This window comes from Pocillopora verrucosa, chromosome 1, assembly GCF_036669915.1.
Source record: "Pocillopora verrucosa isolate sample1 chromosome 1, ASM3666991v2, whole genome shotgun sequence".
Classification (NCBI taxonomy): Eukaryota; Metazoa; Cnidaria; class Anthozoa; order Scleractinia; family Pocilloporidae; genus Pocillopora; species Pocillopora verrucosa.
Genome location: NC_089312.1, coordinates 30,706,567 through 30,728,297, shown reverse-complemented (window position 1 = coordinate 30,728,297; position 21,731 = coordinate 30,706,567). Strand labels below are relative to the sequence as shown.

General features: G+C 37.0%; 3 protein-coding genes across 4 annotated transcripts; 1 reads left to right on the top strand and 2 right to left on the bottom strand.

Annotated features, from left to right (window-relative positions):
• The first annotated feature begins 254 nt into the window (after window positions 1-254).
• On the top strand, window positions 255-2,834 carry LOC131788166 (zinc metalloproteinase nas-15-like). Its single transcript, XM_059105235.2, has 6 exons — window positions 255-351; window positions 687-857; window positions 1,277-1,397; window positions 1,619-1,725; window positions 1,976-2,047; window positions 2,608-2,834. The coding sequence occupies exons 1-6, from the start codon at window positions 255-257 to the stop codon at window positions 2,832-2,834; spliced, it is 795 nt and encodes a 264-aa protein (XP_058961218.2).
• Window positions 2,835-5,737: 2,903 nt separating this feature from the next.
• LOC131788252 (blastula protease 10) lies at window positions 5,738-8,279 on the bottom strand. The gene is made up of 6 exons (XM_059105346.2): window positions 8,164-8,279; window positions 7,790-7,957; window positions 7,246-7,393; window positions 6,699-6,805; window positions 6,254-6,325; window positions 5,738-6,017 (listed from the first exon to the last, which is right to left on the bottom strand). The coding sequence occupies exons 1-6, from the start codon at window positions 8,240-8,242 to the stop codon at window positions 5,788-5,790; spliced, it is 804 nt and encodes a 267-aa protein (XP_058961329.2). The 5' UTR covers window positions 8,243-8,279; the 3' UTR covers window positions 5,738-5,787.
• Window positions 8,280-9,224: 945 nt separating this feature from the next.
• LOC131788218 (gamma-aminobutyric acid type B receptor subunit 1-like) lies at window positions 9,225-19,280 on the bottom strand. Of its 2 annotated transcripts, none has more exons than XM_066159339.1 (17): window positions 18,878-19,280; window positions 17,971-18,316; window positions 17,029-17,166; window positions 16,429-16,701; window positions 16,103-16,168; window positions 15,457-15,651; window positions 14,658-14,894; window positions 14,484-14,547; window positions 14,280-14,363; window positions 13,794-13,944; window positions 13,448-13,565; window positions 12,984-13,091; window positions 12,357-12,482; window positions 11,722-11,818; window positions 11,017-11,252; window positions 10,342-10,425; window positions 9,225-10,006 (listed from the first exon to the last, which is right to left on the bottom strand). In XM_066159339.1, the coding sequence occupies exons 2-17, from the start codon at window positions 18,235-18,237 to the stop codon at window positions 9,947-9,949; spliced, it is 2,304 nt and encodes a 767-aa protein (XP_066015436.1). In that variant the 5' UTR covers window positions 18,238-18,316; window positions 18,878-19,280; the 3' UTR covers window positions 9,225-9,946. The 2 variants fall into 2 exon arrangements, with proteins under 2 accessions (XP_066015436.1, XP_066015437.1); XM_066159340.1 differs by having other exon boundaries at window positions 13,875-13,944.
• Between the last annotated feature and the right edge of the window lie 2,451 nt (window positions 19,281-21,731).

Below are 21,731 nucleotides of genomic sequence, written 5' to 3'. Positions count from 1 at the left end.
AATTTGATACCTCAGGTGCTAATGACCTTTTAGCCGTTTTCATCGACATCGTTTGATCAGCTGGCAGCGACTTGGAGAGGCGACAATTCTCGTCAAGATGTGAAACTTAACTAGCTGTTGATCTCAATTAAATTTTCATACCGAATGGTTTCACACCTGCCTAGAGAGCGAAGTAAGGTTTGTTTAGCTGGATTTATTCAATTAAAAGGCAAAGGGATCCCTGAAATCTCCTGCTATAAAATAAAATTTTTAGGATGGTTGTTCAGTTTTGTGTTAACATCAAAATGTTGTTCGTGTGCCTGACGTTTCTATTGCTAGCTTCCTCACTGGGGCATGATATAACAAGAAGAGGTACGTATGATTCTCTGAAAAATATAATTACATTCGATTTAACTGCAGCTTCAGCTATTCCCATAATCGTAAACAGCTATCATCATTTGATTTTCTCCTCGTGCTTCTCATAGTTTAAGGGGTGATGTGAAGGTTAAGCGAATCGAACGATCAATCCTTGATGTTCTGTTGATGTTGGAGGCTTTTACCTCGTATAAACTATATTTCCAGCTACAGACAGTTTTACTTTGTCCTAGCAATATATTAAACTTTGATGTTAGGTTTATAAGTAATAGCTGAACTTCGTCATTTTTTAGGAACGCAAGGTTTTAACACAACCTTTTTTTCCCTTTTAGGTGCCTCTGACCAGTATGAATTTTTTGAAGGTGATATACTGCTTACTAAAAAGGAGATGGAGGCTGTCAAACACGGCCTTGGTCCTAATGGTGCCATTGGTGCTCGAGGGCTATCGAGTTACAAAGACAGGCTGTGGCCAAGAGGAATCGTTTATTACACTATTAGTACGAGTGAGTGCAATTGCGCTGTGCGCTACTCTCTTCCCTTTTAGCTTTTATTCCACTGATCTGAAATGTTTTGCAGTAAATTTTCTTTAATCTCTACGAACTTATTCTGAAATCATTTAAATTGATTGTTGAAATTATGGCTATTAGTCACACAGTCACAGAAAGCAGTAGGCAGAAACTGAATTTTCTATGGCTCCTTAATTCGCCGAAACTGTGCCAATGCTTGAATGCATGATTGCTCTTCTATTCTATTAAATAAAGATCTATTTTCTTTAATTTTTATCATTTCCCTGCACTATCAACATTCCAGTTGACAATGGAGGGCTTCGTAGATTTTCAGTTCAACTTCACAACTGCATATGCACTCATTGCACTATCAAGCAAAAACGTCCTTTAGACCAGTATCCTTTTTTTTATTCCAGTCAGACCAATAAGGAGAGCAATAATCCACAGCGCAATACGAGAATGGGAAGAGTTTACTTGCATTCGTTTTAAAGAAAGAAGATACGAAAAGGACTACATTGAGTTCTTTGTGGGAAAAGGGTAAGAAATTTTCAGATTTCATGGAAAGATCAAAATTAGGGATTGATTGGCTGAGTTAGGGAATCAGTGAACTACATATAGACTTAATTATAATATTTTGTTATTCTATTAGTTCTAACACTGCCGCAAAAGAAGTGATGAGGCTAGTTAGGACAGTTCACGACTTTGACTCTCGTACATCTCATGTCTTTTACATGGTATACCAATTGTCTTTTTGTCAGATGTTATTCACGAGGAATTGGTCGTGTGGGAGGAAAACAACAAATCTCACTCGGTTTTGGCTGCATCACACATGGCATAGCCGTTCATGAGATTGGACATGCTCTTGGTAATCTAATTAATTTTGGCAATTTTTTTCTGCCGTGAATACCAAAGGGGAAGTTTACCATCCATCCATCTATCCACGTCTTCACCTATTTATCCATCCATCCGTTTCTCGGTTCACTCAATTTCTTTGGTTTGATAGTCAGCTCAATCATCCATCCATTCATAAATCAAGCCATTTATTGAAGACTAAAAGAATGAAAAGCCAATACCATGGCCATAAATGTAAATCATGTTTTCCATTTTTGTCTCAGGAATGTACCACGAGCAAAGTAGACCTGATCGTGACAAGTATGTGACTATTTACTGGGATAACATTCAAAAGGGTGAGACCGACTTAATGATATCATTGGTTTGTTAAGTGCTGTTGCTTCTCTGTATGTCGTCAAGTGCATGCTAATTGGTGATTTCATGGTACGATGTAGACCGCGCCACTATTCCGGTAAAAAAAAAAAATTGAATTCAAATTATATAGGATAAGGTTGATAGGAGATTGCGAAAACAGAAATTTCAAACCTCCGGATAGCTAAATTGAAGATTGTTTTGCCAGCTGCAGTTTCCCAACGGTACTCTGTTTATCACGAATCACTTTTAGATTTCCTCTACAATCTTTTCTACAAGTCAAACTGTGCTTTTTCCAACGATTTTAAACACGTTTCCGCCTTTATTTCTATACTTTCATGTTCACCGAAACGTAAGAGCGTGATCTCGAACTCTAACAGCAGATTATGAGACGTTTTCGCGTAATATATGGCATGATAAGAAAAAAAGGAGTAAAACAAACAGCATTATAACACCATTAAGGGGAAAGCCCTGCTTATTTGGGATCATCTACGATTCTGTCAAGGGTCAATTCATCTTATTCTGGCTTCATATCATATCCTAGGTAGTGAAAGCAACTTCTACAAATATAGTCATCATGTAATCGACAGTCTGGGAATCCCGTACGACTACAGTTCCATAATGCATTACGGTAAGCGTGAATTGGCCTGGCCTCCATGGAAAGTTACTATTGAGCCGAAGCAAAGTGGAGTAAAAATCGGTCAGCGGAGACATCTTAGCACGCTGGATAGGAAACAGATGAACATGTTATACAAGTGCAACAAAAAATAAGATGGTGAGGTATCAAGTGGTATTTTAGTCAAAGTTTATATCAAAAACAGCTTGATAGTTATGAATTTTTGCCATCACTTCTCATGCATTTTAACTTAACTTTATGCAGACGTCAATAGTTACCAATAACGCAGCATCATCTCAATAAAATCATACTACTACTCCTACTAAAACGATCACCACTAGTACTATTACTACTACTACTACTGCTAATTCTACGACTTCTACTACTACTACTACTACTACTACTGCTGCTGCTGCTGCTGCTGCTGCTGCTGCTGCTGCTGCTGCTGCTGCTACTACTACTACAACTACTACTACGACTACTACTGCTACTATTGCTACTACTAATGCTACTACTAGTATTACTACTACTACTAATATTACTATTAGTACATCTGATACAACTACTACTATTACTACTGCTACTACTGCTACTACTAATACTACAACTACCACTTCTACTATTGCTACTACTGCTACTACTGCTGCTACTAATATCATTGTTACTATTACTACTACTAATACCACTACTACTATTATTACTACTACTTCTACTATTACTACTACTATTACTACTACTACTACTACTATTACTACTACTACCACGACGACGACGACGACTACTACTACCACTACTACTACTACTTCTACTATTATTATTACAACTACTGCTACTACTACTACTACTACTACTACTATTACTACTACTACTACTACTATTACTACTACTATTACTACTACTACTACTACTATTACTACTACTACCACGACGACGACGACGACTACTACTACCACTACTACTACTACTTCTACTATTATTATTACAACTACTGCTACTACTACTACTACTACTACTACTATTACTACTACTACTATTACTACTACTACTACTACTACTACTTCTACTATTATTATTACAACTACTACTACTACTACTACTACTACTACTATTACTACTACTACTATTACTACTACTTCTACTATAACTACTACTACTACTATTACTACTACTACTACTATTACTACTACTACTACTACTATTACTACTACTACTACTATTACTACTACTACTACTATAACTACTACTACTACTATTACTACTACTACTACTATTACTACTACTACTACTATTACTACTACTACTATTACTACTACTACTATTACTACTACTACTATTACTACTACTACCACGACGACGACTACTACTACTACCACTACTACTACTACTTCTACTATTATTATTACAACTACTGCTACTACTAATACTACGACTACTACTACCACACTACTACTACTAGTACAACTTATACTACCACTACTATTTCTACTATTAATGCTACTATTACTAAATACTAATACTACTAATATTATTGTTACTATTACTACTACTACTACTACTACTACTACTACTGCTATTACTGCTACTACTGCTATTACTGCTACTGTCACAGTAAATGCAGTAAATGGTTTGAACCCGGGGGGGGGGGGGAATCATGTGATAGTGGAGTAAATGACTTATTCACGACATTAACACTACAAACAAACCGAACAGAATGACCTAACTTCACGAACGGATCGAAACCGACCAATCACGACTGACCTACGCCGCTTGAGTCTTACAGCCAATAACATCACGGCAAAACTGACCAATCAGTTTATACAAACCGGACTAAGTACATTCGACTGACAGCAACCTTTCACTTGACTCTTATGATGACTTCCGCTCAGGTTGTCGAAACGTCAGTCACCATTACCGACAACAGTCCTTCTCAGGACTACACTCACCTGGACGATCAAACTACACTATTACTACTACTGCTACTGCTACTGTTACTGCTACTGCTACTGCTACTGCTACTGCTACTGCTACTGCTACTGCTACTGCTACTGCTACTGCTACTGTTACTTCTACTGCTACTGCTACTGCTACTGCTACTGCTACTGCTACAACTACTACTACTATTACTATTGCTGTAGTTACTGCTACTGCCACTACTACTGCCAGAGCTGCAGCTACTGCTGCTACTGCTACTACTAATTCTACTCCTGCTACTGTTACTTTTACTGCAACTACTAATGCTACAACTACTACTACTGCCACAGCTACAGCTACTGCTACCGCTACTGGTACTACCATTGCTATTGCTACTACTGCTGCAAAAGCTACTACTACGTCTACTACTAGTACTACTACTAATACTATTACTGCTAGTACTACTACTATTACGACTATTTGTTATAAGAATAATAAAGTGACCTTAGGAGCATACCGTTGAGCTATTGTGGCAAATGATGTTGGATGATGCAATTTTTTCATTCGCGTCTTACGACTGCTTTTTCTTTTTTAGACCATTTTAGACAATTAAATCAATCTTTCTTTTTCATCAGCGCGTCACAATCAAGGGCTGGCTCAACAAAGGACAAAAGACCCCTTGAAATGATGATTAATAAAAATCTTAAATTGAGGCTTCTTTTCAGTATTGTCTTAATGTGACGTATAAGTAATTATCTCATGAAAAGCGTTATCTTTTTCATTTTTGAAGTGAGTCGTTATCTTTCGACTGCGTATTGTTGGCTTCTCCAAGCGAGGAAGTCACACATATAAGATGTGCCATGATTGGTTGGAAAATTAAGGAAAGAGTGACCGCAATATGCGTCGGAACTTTACCAACCAAATCGGAAGTGATTACAGTTTGAGAAAATATTTTATAGGTTATTTGTCTAATTAATTATTTCTTTTGATCGCTGATGTATGCTCTCTGCTCTTTCCCTTTTGAAATATTTACAACCGCGTCATTTAACGGCCAGTGTAATTTCGATTGATCGATTGTTGCACACTGTGTCAGCCACAGCGAAAGATAGAGCAGACACAAATACTTTTAATTCATTTATTTATTCACTCCTTGGTCGAAGTTCATCCATCATATGATGAATAGACATCTGACTGGCCTTATTTTTTGGTGTTGCATTTATAATAGAGATTCATTTGCTTAACATCCAGTGGACTGAGATGACTCCGCTGACCAATAGACACCCCAGATTTCCTGGGTCTTATGGTGGTCTGCCAAGGCCAGCGAGCAAAATCTCGCTTGCCGTAATGCATTATGGATCCGTAGTCATACGGAACACCCAAGCTGTCGATAGAACCGTGACCGTACTTATTAAAGTTATGCTTGTTCTCTGCAAAAAAAAAATTTTAAAAATTGCCACCTTTTAGCGAGTGAGCGGACTGGATTGATAATCAGTTCGCGGAATAAAAGGAAACCCTGGTCAACACATCAAGCAATGCTGTGCTAATATCAAATCCTTGCTAACAGAAACATACAAACAAAGCTTGAGGGTCCGAACATCGACATGCAAATAACAATTGGATACAAGCTATACGGGTGTCCCATTATATTCGGCTCACTAATTACCTGGTTTGATATTATCCCAAACAATTTCGACATAATCGTCTCGGTCTGGGCGACTCTGTTCGTGCCAGAATCCTGCAAAAGACATTTATTTATATATTTGATAAATAATTTCGCAATTAGCAGTTCGCTTTCATGTAAATTCATCACGATAAGACAAAAATGATCTCTACCATTACACTGCAGGAAATAAGGCATGACCATTCAACTTTTAAGAGCGTCTTACAGTTCAGGTTTTGGTCAGAGTTTTGCTGTTCCCTTTCCCCGAAGGGATGTTTTCTACCTCCTGTAACCTGTTCCTTACCCCATCCTTATTAATTCCAGGGACAGGTCCTTCTCAGCAATATATCCTATAAACATTGGCATGTGGTCTAATACAAGACTCAGCTCGTCTCTTAATTATTTGAGTTGGAGTAACTTTTTATTTAGAAAACGACATTATACCCACCCAGAGCATGACCAATCTCGTGCAACGCGATACCGTGGAAGTAACAAAGACTACCGATTGAAATTTGCTGTTTCCCGTTTTTAAGATTTCCGACATACGACCAGCATCTACATGAGAGAGGAACACATTATCAAGACGCTTTTGCGGACTTCAACAATAAAAAGGAAAGCGGACTTGCTAGTAATATTGAAGTGGTCACCTTAAAGATGTCTTTATTAAAACTGAGAGAAGTGTACGTTCCCTTGCCGAAAATTTCGTATCTATATCATCTCTTTCAAGTAAAACCAAAATCTCGACATGCAACTGTAGCTAACACCTCAATAAGGGAAAACGTTGTTCTCCATTAAACACCGGCTTAAGGTCGACAGTGGCAAACAGGATCATTAACAACTAATTATGGACTATACCTGAATTAAGCTGATTTCAAATTGTTAATTTAGATTTTATAGTTCATTTAAATTCGATTTTTTTCAATTCGTGTAAAACAAGCAAATTAACACACACACACACACACACACACGCAAACTTAACAATAATAGCATCTTACCCTTCTCCGGCGAAAAACTCAACATAATCTTTCTGGGTAGTTCTGGGTACGAATCGAATGCAAGTTTTCTCTTCCCATTCTTTCATGGCGCTATATATTACTCTCTCTGTTGGTCCCTTTATTCCGATTGCATTAAGAAATTTGTTTTCTGAATCATTGATAAGAATATCGTTAACATCACACAATTAATGACAAGTCACTACTCTACTGTTAATTCAGTAACATTTCATAAATATAGCTCTATGTGATATATTCTTTTATGATCTCATTTGGAAATGCGTCACGAACTATTTTAAATAGATACTTCTCTAGATAAATATCAAGATGAATGCTAGTTTTTTTTTCCGTTTTGCCTATCTGGTAACCGTTATATTTTTAATGCATGACTAAAGCACACAACGCGTTTCATATCTCATCTTTTTTTTCCGTTTTTAAAAACAAAATAAGCGAAGTGATGGCTATTTTTGCAATTATATTCGGTGAAATCTTATGTCATGGGAGGACAAAAGATGAAATTAAAAAGTGACAGACATGATATGCTCACTCGCGCTCGAATGTATGGTATAAGGAACCACTCCACTAGGCCACTGGGCGGAGCGTTTCAATCCACGGGCTCCTCCTAAATTAGTTGGATCCAGGCCTTGCTCTGCTGCTCCGATTTGTTGCTTGGATAACATCATGTCTCCTTCAAATCTTTCAAACCCAAAGAAACCTTTGAAATAGGTAATTTCCATGTATTATGAGTCATAAACTCAAAAAAAAAAAATTCAAAATTTGAAAATTAAACCTGACAGAGTGTATATGCTGTTACAGGTGAAATTTAAAAAATTTCAATCGTTGACTGCTCAATTGGGTTGAAAAGTTGCTTTCACCGTATTAATTTGTGTGTAGACTTCTTCCAAAGGACTACTTCTTTACCTCGTTTTTCTCCATTTTCCTTCAACACAGGGACTCCCAGTGAGGAAGAAATAAAAAGCAAAAAAAAGATAGAGAACATCTTGAAAAAACAACAAAGCTCCGTAACAGTTAGCTTGCTTTTGATTATCTTCACAGATTGTGGTTTATTTTAACTGCACAGTGTCAGTTTAATAATCCATATTCTCCTCATCTGCAACTTTGACCTCACGCACACTAACAAGTTCCTGTAAATATTGAACCAACTGGAGGAGACGAAGACCAATCGAAAATATGGTAAAACAATTGATTTTTTTCCTTTCATTTTAGTGTTATTCCAACTGTGTGGATGCCAATTAGCAAGATAAAGGTGCCAAACTCAGAGCTGTATAAAAGTTTGTTTCTTTCGGTTTTTGTACTGTTCAAGCAATTTTTTGTGAATACACTCGTTGAAATAGCTGAATACCTGAGACCACAGAGCAAGACTGAAGCTGACAATCGGCTAAACATATGGTCAAATTCTCCCATAGATCAAATTGACAATGGTAATGATTTGCCATCTCTTTATTTTTCCGATAGAGGTTTCTTACCCGCCGCTATCCACCGCTCATAATCGCCTGATACTTTGGAAAGTTCCATTCTTGGAATTTATCTGTGTTGAATCGCCTCGCAATGAATAGTTTGCCAAAACCAAACTGCATGCCATAGTTTCATTTTAAGTAATATTTTTTAACTTGAATTACATCGCCGAAGTCAGTAAGCAAAAAAGGGCCGAAATGTAAACAGATATTTTTTTAGTAAATTTACTTAAGGTGTTAATAAGGGGTGCCATGTACCACCAGTTAAGATCTTTCTGCCCACTAAAACTTGCTCTATACTTTTTTTGGTAGGTTTTCTTTTTTTCAGAGGGATCACATCTCTCAAATAGAATATCCTTATGTTTTGCTCCTTATGCCCGACCACTAGATGCATGTGGGAAGAATGGAGAAAAGATCATTTTAAATGATGTGGGCTTGGGTTTATCTTTATAGGAAAGATAAGAGTATTTTAGGAGACGCGGGTCTTGAGGAATATCAGAATTTATTTCCAAGCTAGCTGTAATGGACATTAAGTAAATGCATATTACAGTATCTTCTTGGAAGATTGCATCTGTACTTCCGCGTTGCATTCCTCCTCAAGTTTAGGGTCATTCTACAGTGGAAAGAAATATATTGTCTTTTTCCCAGAATAGCTGATTTCTAAGTGTTAAGTGCACTTTAACTGTGGCATCTGCGAGTCCTGGGTGGTCACGAAGCTCTCCCAGTATTGCACTCGACTGGTTGATATGGCAGTATTCCATTCTGAAGTTGCACTAGTCCATGTAAGTGTTGCCATGTCTCCAAAAGAACATTGGAGACAATTATCTTGACATTCTCTTAAAATGAACGTACAAGCGGAAACAGGAGACGTACTACGCTAATAAATGATTTCTTACGAAACAAGAAATTCTAATTTAGATACTTTTGCTCTTATGCGGTATTTTTGTTTAGCTCTATAACTTCAATACAGCCTAAAAAGCATACGAGAGAGGCTCTAGCGCTTATCAGATCTTTTTTTGCCACTTCTCGATGCAAGTGAAATTCTTAAATCAGCTCAATTTAAGGACTTTTCCACAAAATTTTTTAATAACAGAAAAGCAATTGTTGTTGCGTCAAACACGATTAACATAATTTCCTGCTCTAAGACTCTTGTAAGCTTCAGGATGTCTCCATAATATTAAAGAAAGGTGTTATTTCCTCTGCAATTCTCTAAAATCTCACATAGTAAGTCATTCTTCTGTCTCTTTAGTGTTCTCCTCGCTTGTTTTAGAAGTATGTTGTGGTTCCACCTAAAAAGCACAACACTGTAAGTAAAGAAAAAAATGCGAAAAGAAAAAGGAAACCCCCAAATTTTCTTTTGGACCGAACTGCTCGGAATAAATGAAAGAAGAAAAAATATAAGAAAAAATTATCCTCTCCACGTTTCGTTTGTATCATTCAGAGCACATGCAAACATGGTGTTAGCAACATTAGCAAAATTTTTTGGATTAAAAGTGGTACGCGATAGTATTAAACATGACTTAAAGCTTGCTTTTTTGTTTATGTCTACTTTATTTATCTGAACAGAAACAAATATTAAAGGGGAATAGTTTGCTTTATCTATTTTGGCTGATTGTATTTTTACCTTCGATGACATTCGTCCACCTTCCATAGTTGAGCCAGTGGCAGTTGAAAAACTATTGTCGTCTGCGGTTCTTAAGAACATTATCTACAATAAACAAACCGTATGATTTAGTTTCAAATTCTAAAACTAAAACATCACTGCCATGGTAATGGTATAATGTTCCCCAGCTTTGTTGAATATCATGGTGATGAAGATATAGCTGAACCCTTTACGATTATGAAAACGAATTTAATTTCGCAAGTGTCGCGCACTATATACGATACGAAAACTTACCCATAAAGATGTTTCCTGTATATGTTTCTAATAAAGTAAAAAAGTAAAGCCTTTATACAGGCCCAGGTGGCCCATGGGGCCGGCGCTTAACTCCGGTTTCCTTAGCATGAAGCGACTAGGAGTATTGCCACTCCCCCCTGGATGGGATGCTAGTCCACCACAGGTTACCCCCAGCATATTTGCTGGTACCCATTTGTACACCTGGGTGAAGAGAAGCACTGTGAGAGTAAAGTGTCTTGCCTAAGAACACAACACAATGACCCTGGCCAGGGCTCGAACCCGGACCACTCGATCCGGAGTCGAATAGAATGCTTTTATCAGTTGCACGAATTGGTGAAAGAAGCAGACGTGTTCATGACACAACTCGAAGCTAAGCTATCAAAAATTACTCAGTAAACTAACCTTTGGAACAAAAACAAGACTCAGAGTAAACGAGGTACTGAAGATGGTGAGGAAAGAGGACAAGGAAAACTGGATATTAGGTCGGTCAGCGACAACACCAAGAATAGGAATTACGAGGATACAAGGAATGATGACGTTATACACGGACAAGCCAATCAGCTTGCTGTCATTTAAAGCAGGGATATGCACTTTGCGGGTTTCCCAGGCCAAGAAGGCTCCAAATAATAACAACAGGCCTAAAGATAGAAAGCCACAATGTCACGTTGATTAGTAAATAATTTGCACCGGTTGTTCATTTGATAAATCTCAGTGAATTTAATAGAATGGTGAATCACTTTATGAGCGGTTTACTTCACCACTTATATGTCTCATCGAGAACATTGTTCGCTAGAACCAAATTTGCATTGACGTCAACACTCGAATAAGTTTATTTAAATCTCATTTTATCCAGCTTTATTACTTTGAAGAAACGGACAGACAATGGAAATCGTCTGGTCTCAGGAAAAATGATCCGGTTTGTTTACAGCGCACGACTGTAGAAGCTAATAATGAATGAGGTTTTCTAAGAATCAGTGTCTGACACTGATCATCTCCCAAACAAGCACAGATCACTCTCCAAATAAGCTTTGATTAAGGAATCTCCCATATTCGCGATGCAAGATACGCTGGGTCGTTCATCAGCACTTAAAAATCTCTGACTACTACCTTTGTACACGTATATGCAAGCTAGCCATATCGTTATGTTCTCGCAAGTACACATGGTTATATACGGTTGTATGCCAGTGTCATCTTCTTGTGATACCTATAGGAACAATTCGAAAATTATTCGAAAATAATCCAAGTTACTTTAGCCAAAATGAATTTTTAGCATTCAATGACTTGTAGAAGGTCAATGTGCACTATTCAGTGCCATATTAGACTGTCAAAAATTTTAACGACAGTCCTAGACTTTCCAAGAATTTATAACATAAAGTCTTTCCATTGCAGTGGTGCAGGAAATACATAATTCAGTACCTATACAGCCCCAACTTAGACTTTTGGAATGACAAAGATTTTCGCCACCCTGGTCTCATGCCTTAATTTCCTTAACCCCCGACTCTTAAGTTTCTCGGCGAAATGTAATGCAGTTCCTGTTGATGTTTCAATGAAGTAGGAAATTAAGCCTAATATAGCTATCAAAGTTTAAATCTATTTTTAGGCTTCTTAAGCCTAGACTTGCAAGTCATTTCAGGTTTTGGTGGCATGAGCGCACGTTGGAAGAGATCTCTCTAGAGAGGCGAGTCAAAGCTTTCCCTCGAGTTCAAAATCTCACCAACTGATTAGAAATTTTTGCTCTTTACCTGCAGCGTCAGGTTTTCTACTTTATTTGTCAATGGGTCGACAATCTGCCACGTGACGAGAATTATGATATCAATTAAAAGAAGAACAGCAACCATACCAAACAACTGACGGTCCCGGATGATAACCTGAAGGAAAATAATTCAGAAAAAATCGCGTTTAGGGATCTTTCGAAATGAAGATTACCTAGCAGTTACATATATCTATCCATCTATATGTCTATCTATATATCTATCTTTCTACTTATCTTAACTTCTGTTGTTTATTGTTTATCTCGTTCATTCGTCTGCCTATGCTTTATGCCTGCCTCTCTTTTTGTCTTTTTCTCTGTCTTTTTATTGACAACGACTCGCAGAAATATAAGTAACTTGTAAAAACATTGGATCTATGTTCAATTTTAAAGTTGATCGTTTGAGTTTATTCAATCCTGGGTAAATCAATTGTCCTAAAGGTAAGTTGAATGACATAGCATTTGATAATTGGAAAAACTGAAAAAAAAAAACAAAAAAAACTGGAGCAAGTACAAAAGTTAACTCATAAGGAAAGCACTTAACGTGACTAATGTAACAGGTTGTCAAAACTTTAGATTAAGAGAGAATCTTTGAAGAGTTTGCTCAGTATACACTCACCTTTTTTGTAGTTTTAGCATTGAGAAATATTACATGAACTCTCCAGGTTTTGCTGAACATCGCTCCAAAGCCTAAGCTGAATCCAATCATTGCAATCCATAACTCCAACTGAGAATAAAAAGGTTTCGAGGAATAAATTAGTAAGTGTTACTGTTACCAATTTTTCTTTATTGCCTGTTCGCTATTTACTATTTCCCTAGCCCTCAAACATTTCCTTCAAGTTAACTGATGTGAGATGGTATAGTCCATAGATGCCCTGCTTTTACACCATTTAATTGTTACATTAAAAAAGCGTCTCCAGACATTGCTTTGTTAACTGATTCTACGAAAAATACTAGGTCCAAGATACGTAGCTCAGATATCATGGTCTCCAAAATTTTAATAAATAAGAATTGCATTCTACCATAGCTAAAATGAAGACTTCATGGTTATTTTGAGCAAATCAGAAGTTTATACGCATTTACCTGACACAAATAACTTGCTTGCTCTTTGTTTAAGCCGAACAGTACACCCGCCACATAGACAAGTATGCAACCGACTATAATAAGGTTATTAAGATTGGGTGACGACATTTTTATGTACCTAAGGAAGGAAGAAAAATAAAGCAAAATTTATTTATCAATGACTCCTAAGCTTAGATGATGGCCCAAACCCCTGATTCCTTTTACATTATTATTGTTGTGAATGCTTTTTGCCACACTATTAACCCCTCACGCCTTGTTAAAGGCGTGATTGCTTGTTTGAGCTTTAAAAGCAGATGCATAGGTACTTGAATCTCCTTATCTAGAATAAAAACTGTAAAACAGGTACCTGATATTTTGGTTGTATACATTGAATATGAGGAATCCGACAGCCATCAGAATTCCAAGGATTGATACAGCGATGACAAACCACAACACCCCTGGGTCAACTCCTTCCAGCTTTTCTTCTATCCTAAGACCATCAACGGGGACTTTACCACCTTAGCATGCAAAAAAGTAAAAAAAAAAATGGAATTTCACTGTGATGAAATAGAAATGTACGTCATATATGGGGGTAAGTTTCTTTATACATCCATCAGAATAGATAATGACAACGTGATCACAACTCTCTTCCTTCTCTAAGATAAAAGATCTGAAATGCTTAAGTTATTTTTCTAAGTAGAATGTATAATAAAATATCTTGGCGCGAATGGCACTTTAAATTTTACTCTACTCCTTGAGAAACTAATGACGCCTTCAAGTTAAAAGAAAGAGATTCTCTATAAGTATACAATTATTCAAACAAAGCAACATAAAAAAATAACGGGAATATTACCATCCCAGAAGTAATCACTATTGCGATCTTCTTCATATGTGTCATTTTCCATGTCGTAGAATGCAACTCTTCGTTCGGTGTTTCCTACACGACAAGACAAACAAAGCCCTTAACAGATTGGGTTTGAAGGTAAAATAAAAAACATGTAGAGGGGTGTGATACGAGAAAGGCGATGAAAATTTGTCACACACGGTTAGTACTCGCCTTGTATTTGTCGGACCTCCAGTTTTGCTATACGGTCATGGTTGCTGTCGAACTTCACCTGGCCCTACAAATAAATTGAGGAGATGGAATTCGATAATCGAGAATGGCTTTCCCTCAAGACAGCAATGCAATCAAAGATTGCTAACGCAGCCATTGCGATTGAGTACAACTTACTGTCATTCCGGCGAATGAAATCCTTTTCATTACGTCGACAAAGACTTTGCTCAGGTTAGGATGGCTATAGTTGAACTCATTCAGTTTGAAGTTCTGTTTTTCCAAGACATCAATCGATGCGTTGAGAGTCAGCGCGCATGTCCAGACCGCGTCGTATCCATAAGAAGCAAACGTATTTTCGGAATATCCCGAGTTGTTGAGGCGTTCTAGATATTCAGTGTAGAGTTCTTGGGGTGTCTAAGAAAATTGACAAAAGAAAAATGAATGCAGAAGATATCTATTTAATCTGTGTTAGCATAAAACTTCATGACCGTGGATCATTTCTCTTAAGATCAAAAACCTCTAATTTAAATATTTTGTCGCGGGTACGAGTAAAGCCTTGGTCACATTGTTTAATTTATTTATTTGCTTATTAGCGATATTTATGCAGGCTGGCCCTGGTTTGAATTGGGGCCTGCAAGACTTTTATTTTGTTAAACAAAGTAATAAACTATACCAAAAGGTCAAAGCTTTCTTCGTATTTTTTTTTCAAATAGGTGAAAATGATGTCTCTACGCTTAGTGTTGTAACTTGTATTGTTATAATATTATTTTTCTATACGTATTTTGTACGTATAGCTTGTTACGTGTGATTTCGGTATGGTATATAAAAGAAATAAGATTTTCCCTCATTCTCATTCATTCATTTCAAAAAATTGGGTTTGGAAGGTATGTTGTCAACTATACACTGTACATGTTTCTCCCTCGAGTCTCCTTACGTAAAAAGAGAAGTTGATTTGGCTTAGGGTTATGTTACATACTTTTCCAAATTTAGTTGGTCCCGAGACAGGACTGAGTTTCAATTCTGCAGTTCCGATATTGTTACTCAGGCCTTTTCGCACTTCCTCAGGAGTACAATCCACGAGAGGGCTTTGCACTTTCCACCAATTGTCCGGATTTCGACCAGAGATCAAAATCCACACATATTTCGGTCCATACATACCTTGCTTGAAAGCCTGTAGATGATAATTCAGACACAGAAATTAACTGATTTACACGTGAAACGGTTATCAGTTTTTGACTAGCGTTATCTAATTTCGTTTTAACAGTCGTATTTTGGGTTTCAGCGTTAGTGAATGGATATATTTATAATCTAGCAAATGGACCTTAAAATTATTGTACAGAGTCTCTGTTAAAGGCTCCAGTTCGTTTTAAGTTCCGTTCCTTTCTTTTTCAGTCATTTACGATCAGTCGTTGACAAAGATTATAAACTGCAAGAGATTTACGTACAGTTTATAATCTCTTGTTGTTCATCATGGTATGTCTCCCTTCTGGTTACATTATAAATGAAAGTATGAGTTCAATCCCATCTTCCATTCAGAGACGGGAGCTGGCGATCGTTTCTCGCTCACTCTGGAAAGATTGATAATTCATCGGAGATGAAATTTTCTTACTTTACGCCCTTACCTCACAAAAGGTGACATAATGTTGATCTGTATAGAAAAATGCAAAGATGATACGGGCATCTTTCCTCTGAGGGATTTAAAATAACAATTGTGTAAAGTTTACGTCATGACCCGCTGAGGACTTGATCTGAACTGGACATAAATAACCCTATAATTATCTGGATTATCAGCGTAAATTGCGTTTGCTTCTTTCTTCTCATCGGTACTATCTTCAATAAATCGATGCGATATTTATTCCAAAGTGACCATGGAAAGTAAGGTGTTCATTGTTTAATCACTGAGCGTGAATTGCCTTATGAAAACGGAACAAAACTTTAGATAGTTTACCTTTAGGTTCTTTATGGCAAACTTCGGATGATCTTTGAAACTCTCGTAGGCAAGGACGGTTAGATTGGCAGCACTCAGCAAATCAACAAGAGAATTGCTAATTCCTGTGAAAACGTCGTTGTTTTGTTGCAGAATGGCAACTTTCTTCCAGCTGAATCGTCTAAGAATCGCAATTCGTCCCAGATTGGAGAATTTCTCCGAAGGGTTGGTTCGAAAGTAGAGGGGAAAAACGGCTTTTGACGATAGCAATGGGGAAGAATTTGAGAAGCCAATCTGAAGAAAATAAAATTTGAATAATGCTTTTGTTGTTATTTCAGAAAAAAAAAATCATTCTCGGTCTCTCCATGTTCTTTCATTTGAAAACAATTCCGAGGAAAACACCTTCATTCCAAATAAAGTTCCTAATAGGTTTGTTCTCATTTATCTCTAAAAGCAAGGTGTAAAATATTCGCCAAAAACCTGGCATTTGATGAAAACCAATTATAGAGCATAATTCATTGTTCCGGTCAGATCTTTGATCTTCACTTTTCCACGGCTTCATTAAAATATCAGTTTATGTGATTTTATCCTGCTCTTAACATAGCAGGTGAGAGAACTTACTTGCACAATGTTCCAGTAATGAATGGCTTCCCGCCACTGCATTGCGGCTTTAGAGCATCCGGGGCCTAGAAACATGATTTTGGGTTTCCCGGATGATATGTACTCCAAAGTTCTGCGGACAGCCTCGCCAACATTGCACTGAGTGTTAAAAAAATGAAAAGTCCAAATCAGTGCTGAAATTAATCTAGACTGCCTCTACATCGACTATCGGAATTAGATGTGTCATTTCAGGATCATCCAACAAACCTTAAAACAATGTTAAAACAACGAAAAGTCCAAATAAATGATGAAATTTATCTAGTCTGCCCCTGCATTGATTATCGGAATTAAAACTGTCATTTCATGAACATCCGATGAACCTTAATTAATATTACAAACTCGTTAGATTTAAAAATCCTTCAAATCACTTGTACGTCCCAAACTGAAGAAACAAATTTTCCTGGACGGAAATTGAATTTCTCGAAGGTTATCGCGGAAATAAGTGATATTTACGTCGCTGTACCGATCAAAATTATAAACATGAAGCCTTCGGCACGTAGAAATGTTCGTTGATGCTTCATTCGTTGCAGAAACATCAAGTAGAGTTTTAATCCAAGCTGTGCAAACAAGACTTGTGTAAGCGTTGGGAAAAAGGATGAATACATTAACTATTTCCTTGGGTGTCAGGAAAATTTAAAAACGTGTAAACGAACTGCTTCTTCTCTTGCATATATTACTTCCATATCTTACTCTCAGGGAAAAAAAGTGAAAAAAAATGCTTCCATAGATTTAAAGGTTGTTTAACTACATTAAATTATTACAATAATACGCTCTGACTTGTTTTAAAGATTCAAAATGCGACTCAACCGCTGTCATTATTTGCAGAGGATTTGAATTTTAAAAGATTCATATGGTTTCTGTGAGAGAAGTTTCCTTTATATTTTACCTTTATAGTTCACAAACCTGAGAATCCTTTATCAAAAGTTGCAGGTGATAATCCTTGAGAATCTCCGTGTTGTTGTTTATTTCATCGATAGCCATCTGAACGGCGGGAATTATTCCTGCCGAGTTCCATCCACCGCCACTTGTGTCAATACCAAACAGTCCACCGATGTAAAGTGTTTCTTTAGCTTTACAGTGTGAAAAGATTAGGGGTAGAAGCAGGAAAAAGCAGAGTCTCTTCCTGGCCATTACGGTTTGTTTCGAATCAAGAAACGACGCGTCATTCATGTAGACTGTCGAGGGATTCGTTAGTATTATCTTTATAAATGCTTTCTTCTGATAAAAACGTGATGAAGTTAGTTTACACCTTCGGGTTTAAAAGGGAACAAATATTGATTAATGAAACTTAATTTCTAAGTCATAATTGAACAATTCTCATCAGCGCTTGGTAGGCAATCGTATACATGGCGAAGGATTTGTTAACGATATTCCATAGAACAATAAAACCGTCTTTTAAAAGCACCAAAAGATTAAAATATTTGCAAATCTGCACCATCGTTTGGCATGGATTAAATAGTTTCATCTTCCATGAGACTCCTCTTTAAGGTATTTGAACATCAAACACGGTCTCGGTGCTGAAGCAAAAGGATGCGCCAAGTTACAATAAATAAAAGATCTCATGAAGGAGTGACGAATACTTTTTCGAGAAGTATAGATTACATGCTTATGCAGTTATCTAAACGCCGTTTCTAAACATTTCTTTTTACTTTGGATGAAAGCAATAATGTCAAACGGTGAAAATCGTATCTCCCTGGATTAAGTTGGATGATGGTAAGCCAATCGAAAAAAATTAGAAAGCGAAAGCTTTCTATTATTACTCCTTTTTTATTTCAATCACAGCAGGTCGATAGCGCAGATTTTATCTTACCTTCATTATAGACCGGTGATTTTTGTTTCTTGTTTCCTTTTCAATCACATATGCTCAGCCCCCTTTGCGAAAGAGGTCGTTGCACGATAGCCAATAGGGAAAATATGTCAATGATATAGTATATCCAAGACGTACACAGTCTATACTTAGTGATACTTAATGACTCCTGCAAAATTGAAAGCTTCTCTACCAACAAATATCCGTGGAAATTTGCATGTTTTTAATGCCAAAGCACTATCAACGTAACCGTCTAAAGCAATTAAAATGATATATGTGCCCTTAGGCGTGCTATATTATTAGAATTTATTTTATTCATCACTGATTACAAACGGGTTTCTTGGAATAAACAATGTGGAAATCCAAAATTACCCACTATTTCTCTTCAAATAAAGTTTGAAACTTCTCAAAACATGTAATGTTATTTGCGTGACGACCATATTACTCCCCCAGAAAATTTTTGGTATTACTTAGAAAGGAAAATAATGGCTCCTCAATTCTTATCAGCTGCGTCCAAATGGCTGTGTTTTGACTGTTTACAGGGCTAATTTAAACTAGTTTATGGTCGAAAATAGATGAAAAAGAACACCGGTGAAGGTAAAGTACTTGAAAATACTGATGACGTCTTTGGCATATCAATTAGCTTTAAACTGAAGTGGTTGTTTTTCCTCCTCCTCTTCTTCCTTTTCTGAATAACCTTCTTCTTTTGATTTTGTTATTCCACCAAACAGCATTTTTGAGAGACTCTTTTCAATCTGTGAGACTCTTTCCGATGATGCATCTCCTATGGCCCAAGAGCATGCCAGGTCCTAATCAAGATGAAGAAGTGTGGGAGGGAGTAGTTGAAAAAACTTTCGAGGAAACTTTTATGCAAAATTTAATGTTTCCTCATTAGCACTTATGGGTAATCAGTAAACAGACATTGCTTGCGACGGTTCTGGCATAGAATTAAGTATCGCTTCAACAAGATGGTGAGTAACCCAGTAACCACAGAACTCGGACAAAATCGAAAATGACGTATTTCCGAAAGCTCCTAAATATTCTTCACTCTCTTGAGTGTTTGTTTTCTTCAAATACGCTTGTAGGTAAATTATTACTCATGTAACTGAAAGGTTCCATTAAAACCATTTTGTTATCGGAAGACAGACTGACTCATTTAATTTGGAAGCGTGAAAATAATATCGTACCTGTCGTTTCGATGTCAACATTTGATTGACAGCCTAAATTTTCTTTGTCTAGTAGATTTGTTCGACGGCTCTAGGAGACCAATAAGATGTTGATCGTGACTTAGAGTAAAGCTCTCAATTTCTCTCACGGAATTTGCACCGAAAGTTCCAGTTGTACTCATTTGCAACTTGTAAACTCTAATAATTGTACTAAATCTCATTCGAGAATTAAGTTTCAGAAGATTTCATTAAATTCAAAGTCAAACAAAAAAGCACTGACATGAATCCAAATTTGGGCAAGGTGTTTAACGAGGGACAGGTGATTTTGATGTCGTCTGAAAAAAAATTATTTTCGCAAAAATATTCATGACAGCTCTGTTTCAACCTTTAAAAATCTTGCTTTTTCATTTAGTCAAGATGAAACGCAATTCAATAACACTTTAAAACAGTCATTGGAAGGATAACCTTTTCGACTTTCCTTCATTCCTAAGACACAGCACTTAAGGCCTAAAATGTTCAAAGAACATCATTTTGTATGATTATTTTCGTATTTAGACGCAATCTGGAAATAGTTGACACTTCAGTTGTACTTTGTTCCTTGAAATTGGCGATTTTACCAGGCCATCTTAGAGAAAATGATTTCCTGAAGTTAACTATCGCTAGTTTATACATACTAGACAAGAAACTTACTTACCTTGATAACCTCAATTTGAACCAGGAAATCCAGGAGTATAGATGAAATATAAGGGATTAAAAGCACCGCAGGTCGGTTCGTATTTGCCCTTGGTTGATTTCACCTAGCTTTCTTGCTGCTGTTTGCGTTGCCCGCTTGAACATGCAACCTCAAGTGGGGTGTAAAATAATTCTTTCACGTTATGAAATATTAGTTTGGACAAGATAAACACTCATGCAAATGATCGTGATGTTTATTTAATTTATTTGCTACTATGCCTTACTTTACAAGTCTGCTCAAATTTTGATAAAAAGTTTTGAATCAATTTCTGTTAAGGAAAGTGGTCTTTGCTGAACAGTAGCGAACTGTGTTCAATTAACTGAGAAAAAATGATACGGAAACAGAAAATGCAACTAATTTAAACAGAGAATATCAGAGAGAACGCCAAAATATTGACACAAGTACCGTGACAAAGGCATTTTACTATCCACAATCGATGTCTGAGATCTATAATGCCTAATGCTTTACAGGTGGGCACTTAAATTAGGCAATCTTTATCCTGAATTCAGTGCATTATGTGTTAAGGAAGGAAATCCGTTTGCTCTTAACTCAAACTCCTTCGATCGCAAATGAAACTAGTGCAACAAGCGTTGCGCCTATAATTACTTACTAAATAAATAGTAAATTTCGACGAACGACCTTACGACCGACCGTGCAAAGTGCTACTTTTAGCGTACGCGGCCAACTGTATTGCGGGCACTATCTTAGCCATTATGTAGTGGAAGGGCAAGGGAGAAGCTAATGCACAGGCGCGATTGCGTGCGTAACTTGGAAACCTTACTAGTGTGCGCCAGTAGACACCGGCAGATGACAATGAAGTGCGTATACTCGATGTCCAGCTTTAGTGCAGCGTACCGCGGGCATACGGTTAGGTATCACATGCAGGCTCTTGGTGGACTAGCAGATGTGAAGCCGCGTAAGCAAATTATTTGTAACACGCGGTTTGAGCGGAAAATCT

What these genes read in the sequence shown, in the direction of transcription:
- LOC131788166 (XM_059105235.2), top strand. Translation starts at nt 255, where the DNA reads ATGGTTGTTCAGTTTTGTGTTAACATCAAAATGTTGTTCGTGTGCCTG. An exon ending in TGAGATTGGACATGCTCTTG is followed by an intron (nt 1,726 to 1,975) that starts GTAATCTAATTA and finishes TTTTTGTCTCAG; the next exon opens with GAATGTACCACGAGCAAAGT. An exon ending in CTGGGATAACATTCAAAAGG is followed by an intron (nt 2,048 to 2,607) that starts GTGAGACCGACT and finishes ATCATATCCTAG; the next exon opens with GTAGTGAAAGCAACTTCTAC.
- LOC131788252 (XM_059105346.2), bottom strand. Translation starts at nt 8,242, where the DNA reads ATGTTCTCTATCTTTTTTTTGCTTTTTATTTCTTCCTCACTGGGAGTC. An exon ending in TACCATACATTCGAGCGCGA is followed by an intron (nt 7,394 to 7,789) that starts GTGAGCATATCA and finishes TCAATGATTCAG; the next exon opens with AAAACAAATTTCTTAATGCA. An exon ending in TTGGGATAATATCAAACCAG is followed by an intron (nt 6,018 to 6,253) that starts GTAATTAGTGAG and finishes TTTTTTTTGCAG; the next exon opens with AGAACAAGCATAACTTTAAT.
- LOC131788218 (XM_066159339.1), bottom strand. Translation starts at nt 18,237, where the DNA reads ATGAATGACGCGTCGTTTCTTGATTCGAAACAAACCGTAATGGCCAGG. An exon ending in GACCAACTAAATTTGGAAAA is followed by an intron (nt 14,895 to 15,456) that starts GTATGTAACATA and finishes CAATTTTCTTAG; the next exon opens with ACACCCCAAGAACTCTACAC. An exon ending in GTGGACGAATGTCATCGAAG is followed by an intron (nt 10,007 to 10,341) that starts GTAAAAATACAA and finishes TGTGCTTTTTAG; the next exon opens with GTGGAACCACAACATACTTC.